Source organism: Nicotiana attenuata, unplaced genomic scaffold (genome assembly GCF_001879085.1).
Source record: "Nicotiana attenuata strain UT unplaced genomic scaffold, NIATTr2, whole genome shotgun sequence".
NCBI classification, from domain to species: Eukaryota; Viridiplantae; Streptophyta; class Magnoliopsida; order Solanales; family Solanaceae; genus Nicotiana; species Nicotiana attenuata.
The window spans coordinates 18,068-27,548 of NW_017677749.1; the positions used below are offsets into that span (position 1 = coordinate 18,068).

General features: G+C 36.4%; 1 protein-coding gene across 1 annotated transcript; it reads left to right on the plus strand.

Annotated features, from left to right (window-relative positions):
- Positions 1-1,162: 1,162 nt before the first annotated feature.
- LOC109221480 (pentatricopeptide repeat-containing protein MRL1, chloroplastic-like) lies at positions 1,163-9,404 on the plus strand (the record flags this gene model as incomplete). The annotated part of the gene is made up of 13 exons (XM_019385959.1): positions 1,163-1,558; positions 3,191-3,809; positions 3,995-4,223; positions 4,683-4,746; positions 4,827-4,971; positions 5,168-5,283; positions 6,235-6,363; positions 6,516-6,689; positions 6,804-6,968; positions 7,206-7,346; positions 8,618-8,717; positions 9,087-9,195; positions 9,313-9,404. Coding segments are annotated over exons 1-13 (2,398 nt in total), but the record flags the coding sequence as incomplete, so codon positions are not given.
- Positions 9,405-9,481: the final 77 nt, after the last annotated feature.

Below are 9,481 nucleotides of genomic sequence, written 5' to 3' on the forward strand. Positions count from 1 at the left end.
CTGGAGCATTTGGACCATAGAGAGGTTGCTGCCTTCAGTCCAGCGGAGACCCCAGGTAGTCCTGCAGACGTTCGCAGGCCTTGGCGTCCCTTTCTATCTTTTCCAATCTGTTTTTACTTATTTCAGAGACAGACTTGTATTGTTCTATTCAGACCACTGTTTGTAGTATTCGTAGATGGTCCGTGACGTTGTGACACCAAATTCTGGGTAGAGTTGTACTTTGATTTGTACTAGTATTTAGTTATGTTATCAGAATTCCGTCTTCCGCATTTCTTTTATTATTATTATTATTATTATTATTATTATTATTATTATTATTATTATTATTATTGTTATTCCGCTGTTGATCGCCTGTTAATTGAAATTGTTAAAAAGGTTAGGGAAAAAGGTAATAAAATCTGTAACATTCGGCTTGCCTAGCTTTCACGAGTAGGCGCCATCACGACTCACGAAGGTGGGAAATCCGGATCGTGACACCATTCGGGTCAGTTGTGATAATTATAAAAGTTTGGATTTTTTGTAAACCTAGTTATAAATATTAAACACTAACAATGAAAGTATCTTTTTATACCAATCTTAACACTTTTGTCTTATAAATTGCTTTAAGTGTTCAAAAGTCCAATAAATTTAATTTCCCCAAATAAGTTTTACTATAACTATGGTGCAACATTTAATGAAGGATAGTTTAGTCACACTAATTATTTTTGTCTAGAATTTAATATTTTCTTAATGGGTGTACCCAAAACAAATTAGTCACTTATTGTTGACCGGAGAAAGTATAGTCTTAAGAATTCACAGAAGTGTGGGTTTAGGCACTGAACGCTGTAATATTGTCTTGGATTCCCGTATTAACTAAAGTCTAAACAGTTCAAATGTTCTTCATTTCTAATTATTAATTTTTTTTCTTCTATTGATCCACTTTTAAACATTATAGAAAGAGTAAACAAATACATTACTTTATTAAATCCTTTCCATATATGTTTCGGGGTGGAAGTATTGTTTCCCTTTTTGGATTTTGTATTTCATTACAAAAAGAAAAAGAAATAAAATAAAATAAGATATCTTCTAACGGCTCAGATTTCGATACACTGATGACTAAACAGGCCACGTTAGCAAACATCGTTCCTTCCGTCAGCTCCTAACTTCCTATCCAGTCATCACGCTATCTTCAAGATGAACAAATACTCATTTCCCTCCTCTCCTCCACTCCCACTACTTCCTCTTCTCCAAATCTTCCAATTTCATGGACTCAATCTTCTCTCCAAAACCTCACACGCTTTCTTTAATTTCTTGCTCTCCAATCTCCTCTTCTCTTATTCCTCGCCGCCGCCAATGCCTCTTCGGTTCTAGCCATAATAATTTACGGCCCCCTGGTTTTCTTCGCTCGCGGAGGAAATGCCGAAATATCGGCTTTCAATTCAGCGCTCACTCTTCACGATTTGTCCTCAGAGCTTCTCTTGATTCGCAATCGGTTGTGGTTGTTGCTGCCGTTGTCACTATCTCTGCTCTTACAATCATCTTTTTTGAATTTTCCAAACGAAATGCCAATATCAAGGAGGTAAGCTCCGTGATTACTCGGTTTATAACATTACTGGTTCAGTTCTTAAAATTTGTTTTGGTTATTTTTCCAAAAGAGATGCCAATTTCGCGGAGGTAACCCTCCTAATTACGATGTGTATGTGTCTGAGCCTGAATACCTGTCTTAGCGTGTCTATTGTAGTACGCGAATGTGCTTTATTTAGTGAATTAGTGTAAATGCTCATATCTAAATGCTATTGTAGTTGTTTAATGTAGATTACCGTTGGTTCGATACATGCTCCTTGAATATGCTCCAAAGCTAACTCTTTGCTTCTTCAATTAGTAATTTGGAGTAGTATATTAGAAATGTGAGGCAATATAATACGCTAGTTGTTAAAGTTTAGTTTGATAGAGATATTTGTACAAATTTTTTACATATGGATAGTTACAAAAGTTGATGAGAATTACATAAAAATAATACTCCCTCTGTTACAATTAAAGTGACTTACTTTCCTTTTTACTATGTTTCATAAAGAATGCCTCTTTCTAGTAACTCTCTAATAACAATCTACATAGGTTGTTTAAGACCACAAGATTCAAAGGGCAATTTGGTACATTACACACTTCATTAATTTAAGATCACAAGATTTAAAAGTCCTTCTTAATTTCTTAAACTTTGTGCCTAGTCAAACTAAGACTCTTACATAGAAACGGAGGGAGTATTATTAGTAGACATCCTAAAATATAAGGTGGAACATGAACATACTCCAGTGTAGATGTTTATAACTAAATGATATTATTCACACAGTTTAATGTAGATTATTATTAATTCACCATATGCTGCTAGAATATTATCCAAAGCAAACTCTTCACTTATCTTCCAGAATTAGGAAAGAAAAGAGATAAAGGTTGATACTTGTATGTATGACAGACTCATGCAGATTGTGATGTGTGGTTAATTTTCCTGGAAGAAACTAATTAAATAAAACAGTTGGACATGGAAAAAAGTCGGTAAATGTAGCAGGGCTACCAAAGGTTGGAAATGCTTTGGTTTTGCAGGATCAGTTCTGATACAACAATAACAAACCCAGTTAATTCCCACCAGTGGGGTCCGGAGAGGATAGGATGTATGCAGCCTTACCCTTTTGACCATTTTTTAAAAATCTTTTTCTAGTTTTGAGTTGCTTCATTTATCAGTCTAATAAACTCCCATATGATACTTGAATGACATTTTAAAAGTCGTAGAAGTTAGTACGTTGTGTATGAGAGACCAAAACTAGGCAGAACACAACCTCTAGAACAACGTTTCTTTCAACAGACAAGTGTTTGCTCTTAGTAGTCATCTTGGAAAAGTTGGGGGTCTACCATCTCAACTCCTAGTTTCTGAATAAATTTATGGAAATTAAAAATATTATATCTGAAGTTTTCTGGTCATTGGCATCTAATAAGTAAGATAAAATTTTCGGTCATTAGTACTTACAGCAAGACTAATTTGTTCTTATGACATTAACAAGAGGTGTTACTTTACCATAGTTAATTGAGGAGGAGACATATTTCTGATGTCCACAATTTTTCATAGATTTCAGCTGAGCTTACTCTTGCTTTGCGGCGACAAATAAGACATGTGATGAACTGGTTTCCACGTCATGTATTTGCTCTTATAAACATACAGGAGGAGAAATCTGTCGAAACTCCGATGAAGGAAGTATCCAAAGTCAGCAATGAGCTTGAGGATGCGGGGACAGATGTGCAACTAGGTGGAACCTATTTGATGCAAACCGTCATTACCAACAAAATTGAGTCTGCAGATGCTAATCAGATGGCTTCTAGTTCCGGTGGATCTTTGACCTTAGGAGCACCTGGATCTAACACACACACTGAATCAGATGTAGTACCATCATCTTTTGTGGCAGAGTCGCACAACAATTATCTGCAGGAACATCTACAGGGAACTAAAACGAGTAACAGATTGACTACGGAGGAAGTCAGTTCAGAGCATAGTGTTGGTTTGTTTCCTGCAATCAACATAGATAAAGGAATTGAAGAAACCAAGAAAACAGACCATGCACTCACGGAGGACGGCGGACGTAAGGTAGCCCATAAACATGTTGCAGAGGATGAAGTCAGTATCCATAATCTTATTTTCAGGGATTCTGCGCGCAAAGAGTTGTACTCGTTCTTTGAGGCATCTACCAAAAATCTAAATGGTCAAAAAGCATTGACTTCTCATGCTTCCAGTGAACGCATTAGCGTCTTTTCACACACTTCAAAAGTTTCTTCAATACAAGCAGGTAAGGCATCTCTTCAGATTCTCGTGATACAGCAGGGTGTTCAATGGAAATGCTGCAACCTCTTCATTCCATTTTATCTTTTTTTTTTTGTACACTGCCCTTGAGAATTCTTTTTTCTTGGTTTGTTTGCTCTTTCCTCCCTGTCCCTCTGTATGGATTTTTGACGAGATTTAATTATTTTCCAGAGGATTTTAAGGAGAAAAGGCCTCATGGATGTTATAAAGAAGGACCATTCGATAGCAAGGACTTTGGGAAAAGAAAGCATCATTTCACTACGAAGGAAAAGAGCATTCTACTGGACAATGGTACCACAAAGCAGTTTCAGATTCCTAATCCAAAGGGGATCCAAGTGTGTGATGGACCTCAACCATCCGACCAATTCAGAGCTTATCGCCGTTTCTTGAGAGAGGGCAGGTAACCTATTGTTTGACCGGTTGATTTCATTATTTGGACTGGTCGTAGGCCATCAATAATATTCCATGAAAAGATTAGCACATAATAAATGATACTCCCACCGTTTCAATTTAAATGATACACGTTCCTTATTAGTCCGTTCCAAAAAGAATGGCACATTTCTATATTTGGAAACAATTTAACTTTAAAATTTTATATTACCAACTTTACCCTTAATCAGAAGCTTTTATGGCCACACAAATGTCATGGCCCCACATAGCTTTTGCCCCTTAAGCTTTTAGGACATCTTTTTTTTTTCTTAAACTTTGTACCAAGTCAAACTACAACATCTAAATTGAAATGGAGGGAGTATTTCTGATGTACTTATAATAAAAATGACACTTCTAATGTCCAAATATTATCCTGTCTGTTGCTCTTGTTTATGCCATTCAAGCTCACACACAAGAATTCCTGCTGCAGGTTGATGGACTGCATAGAAATGCTTGACAATATGGAAAGGCACGGTTCATTGAATATGGATAAAGTAAACTGCTGCTTATATTCACTTCATATTCTATTTATGAACTTTGGTTTGTTGGTAATTTGTTAAAGATCCCATTACAGGTGTATCATGCTGGTTTCTTCCAAGCCTGTAAAAGCCAAAAGGCAGTGAAGGAAGCTTTCCGTTTCACCAAGCTTATCCAAAATCCAACTCTAAGCACATTCAATATGCTCTTGTCTGTATGTGCAAGCTCACGGGATTTGGAGGGTAAGTTTTCTCTCTTGGTACTTATTCCTGTTTCTTTTTGTGTAAGGTTCTTTGACGCGGATAGAGGGACAAAGTGCAAGGGGATGTTATCTTTTTCCTTAGACTTTGGAAATCGAACTTCAATAATTTCTTCGGAAAATACAACCATTTGTCTTTATCCCATCGTAATTATGGTCAAGTTATTTTGTTTGCTTAGGTGCTTTTCGAGTGCTTCAACTTGTCCGTGAGACTGGACTGAAACCTGACTGCAAGCTCTACACTACTCTTATATCAACTTGTGCAAAATCTGGGAAAGTTGATACCATGTTTGAGGTAAGTGCTTCGATTGTGGTTTCTCATGAAAAAATGTTATATTTATAGCTTATCTGTGATTTTCATTCAAGGGTCTTTTTTCTTATTTAATGTTTAAATATCCTGTTTATGTGAGTGAATGTTGGGCCTCTAAGGGCCAAGATATGTGTTGCAAATGTGGATGTTAAGTTGGATGTTCGATTAAACAAGATTTAAACTAGATTATAATGAGAGGAACTCACTTAAAATGACTTGGTTTTGTCCTACGGCGACTTCCAGATGCACGGTTCGTAGGGGTGAAACCATGATGAAGGTGTTAAAAGGGGACACGGTACACACCTAAAATCACATGAGAGGAAGTTCTCTGGAAAGACCTACAATCTCTTGGAATCCATGTGTAGAAAAAAAAAGATGAAAAAGATACATATATGTTCGACGTTCACTAGGAGTCTTATTGACTTTAGAGATTTGTATGTAGAAAAATGTAAAGAACTTTTAGTGTTCTAGAATCCAAATTATTGAATATTAGATCTGGGTATCTATGCTGCGTGGACTCTCCAAAATTTTGCTGCCTATGTCGGATCCTCCAAAAATGCTACCTTTGGAGGGTATGACACACCCCAACGCACCTGACGACATTTTCGGAGAGTTCAAGCAACATAGTATAGGATAGGTCTAAGTGGAGCGACATGTATAGTGAGGGTTTCATACAGCCGATCTTATATAGCTTGGGTTTAAGTCATAACAATATCTGCAACGGGACAACGACGTCAACGAGTACTTTAAAGGGGAGAAACAAATTCACGACATTTCTCATAATTGCTTTTTAGACTGAATGATAGTTGATATGCTGCTCCCATTAGTTGCATCTTGTTTTTTATAGAAGTAAACCTGCATGAATTCTTTGAATCTTATTGCCTATCCTTGCACCTTATATGCAATCTTTCGAGTTGATATTTTCTGAAGTTGTAGGTTTTTCATGAAATGGTCAATGCTGGAGTTGAACCAAATGTTAATACATATGGTGCACTTATTGATGGGTGTGCTAAAGCTGGACAAGTTGCGAAGGCCTTCGGTGCCTATGGTATAATGAGATCTAAGGTATAAATTTATCTACTTAGGGCATACAATTTTAGAGGGTATTGCTTTAACATTTCATTCATATCAGTTTATTATTTACCAAATCATACTGAAAAGTGACATGTACCTAGACCGCCAAATATCTCATGTCGGATTCATGTTGTATTCAGTAGAATGTGAAGCCAGATCGTGTTGTATTCAATGCTCTTATCACAGCTTGTGGTCAATCAGGAGCAGTGGATCGTGCATTTGATGTCTTATCTGAGATGAAAGCAGAAGCACGACCAATAGAACCTGATCAGATTACTATTGGGGCTCTGATGAAAGCATGTGCAAATGCCGGTCAGGTATACGTGCATTCTGTTTTCGCTTAAAAATCTATATCTTGGTTGAATGGGACTGATGTTCCCACATTTCTGCTCTTCTATCATGATTAACCACGGACATATAAATTGCTTTAGGTTGATCGAGCTCTGGATGTTTACCGTATGATTGATAAATATGATATCAAGGGCACAGCAGAGGTTTACACGATTGCTGTAAATTGTTGTAGTCAAAATGGTAACTGGGATTTTGCGCGCAGCATTTATGATGACATGACTAGAAAAGGTGTTTATCCAGATGAGGTAGTAATTTTTAAACTGCTGTGTTTGCATGTCAGTAAACTATTTTACATTTTGATGACTTGAAACTCTTAAATTTTGTTGGCCTATCTCCATAATATTGCTTCTCAACCTTGTTGCAGAAATCAGAGCTTGATGCATCTATCATTACATCATTTTGTCAGCATTAAATCAAAACTTTGCCACTGAGATTTTTTACCGTATATTTTTAAAAACTTAAAGTTTCGTTTATTTGTGCAGATGTTTATCAGTGCGCTGGTAGACGTGGCAGGGCACGCTGGTAAGTTGGATGCTGCATTTGGTGTTCTAGAAGAAGCCAGGACTAAAGGCATAAATGTGGGATCTATGTCATATAGCTCATTGATGGGAGCCTGTAGTAATGTATGAACATTCCTCTTTGTGTTTCTTCATATAGACAAATGTACTATCTCTACTTTCTGCTCTCTCTCATCTCTGAAATAGATGGCTAGAACTTGTCTGTTTACGGTTATCTGCCTCTTCGATTGAGATCTCAATATCAATATTGTGGCTTAAATTTGCAATTAAAGATGGAAATTGATATCAATGAGTACTACCTGCTCTTGGTCTCAAAATTGATGTAGATTTGATCCCAGTGTAGTTGGATATGCTGTAATAGGATGAGAATATCATAAAGCTTACTTGTTCAAAATTATATGCAATACTGTCATCTTTTTTTCCATATCTTGTGGTTAATGAAGCTTCTGTATGGCAAAATGTAGTTTTTCATGGAACAATGTGAGAAGTTTTGAGAAACATACATTATGCAAAAGCGACACTGCCTTCTGTTTTTTCATATATTGTGATCAAGTAGCTTATGTACCAATTGTTTGGGATTTAGTTGCTTAATAGTAAGACATGTTGACTCCTAAATCTCCAAAGAATTTGTCTTATTCACTGTGTGCTACCTTCTTTTATGACAGTGAACAATAGTAATATTTATGCCACTTTTGTAGTTTATTGTGTTTTATAGATGCTTCTAAGAAGTGATCATCAGACACGTAATGAAGGGAGAGATATAGAGGGAGAAATGTGTTACCGGTCACTATTCTACCAAGCAAGCCCTCGAAGTAGTCAACCTGTGTTCTATCTGTATTTCTTTTGCCAATCCTGAAGTAGCTTTTAGGAGAATTTAAAACTGTGAAAAGCATCAAGGAGAAACATCTAGTCATGGGAAGACACTGTAGACAGGGAAATAGTTGGAAGAGATCCATAGTTAACCAATGCACTAATAAACTCTAGTTCCCTTTACTATATTTCCAAGAATAGCAGAAGAAACAATACGTCAAGTGAAATCAGTATCAGGTTGAGGTTAAGAATTCCTTCGAAGATCATATATTTAAACAAGCTGGAATGTATATCATGTTATGTCCCACTTCTCTGTCTAAAATAAAGAAATATCTTACTAGCATTAGTTAGGTGAAATATTTCACTGCCACCAAAATGAACCTGTTTTTGCTGTTATATCTGTCATTTCAACAAACATGGACTTTGATTCTATCAACTAGCAAGTATTAGCCCCAATACCCTTAGATGCTGCTAGTTTTCTTTGTGCATCAGAGGCTCTATTGGTCTTAATGTTTCTTTCAAAATCTTGTGACTTGGTTTAAAACACTTTTCAAATCCATCTGCAGGCAAAGAACTGGCAGAAGGCACTAGAATTGTATGAGGATGTTAAAGGCGTCAAGTTAAAACCAACCGTTTCAATGATGAATGCATTGGTAACTGCATTATGTAAGTCACATTTCTCTTAAAACTTTTTCTCAGCGTAAGAGCATTTCACTGATGCTTGTTTTGGCTCTAAATATCTACACTCTATTGTTTTTCTTTCTCCTGATCAGTTTTTATTTTTATAAGGTTCATAATTCAATACCTATAAGTGGTCTCAGTCCATTGCTAGAGCTAATTTGGATGTTCCTTTCATGAATCAGAATCTAGCTTCAATAATTGCTTTATAAGCTTTCCAGATCATCATCTTATTTTTTGCTATGACACCTAATATGTTTATAACGGAGGACGACTTTACTTTGTAGATGTCTGTGTATGCTGGTTCCCAGTTCTTGTGTATTTGCTTAATTTCCTCAATGAGATGTTTTGTAATAGGTGATGCTGATCAATATCAGAAGGCTCTGGAAATTTTTTCTGAAATGAAGAGAGTGGACCTATGCCCTAACACCATTACATACTCCACTCTGTTAGTGGCAAGTGAAAAGTAATAGCTTGATTCCTTTACAATGAGGTTTATGTATAATGACCACTATCTCCTGTCAATATATCAGTTTTGGTATATCTGAGTTTTATCATTTATTTCTCTTATATCTCATGACAGAAAGGATGACTTGGATATTGGCCTCATGCTTCTTTCTCATGCTAAAAAGGATGGCGTTTCCCCAAACCTTGTTATGTGCAGAGGTCTACTTGGTAAGAATTATAAGCTTGTCAATTGATCGCATAAGCTATATTGTATCTTGACTTGATGTACATTGCTACAACCATAC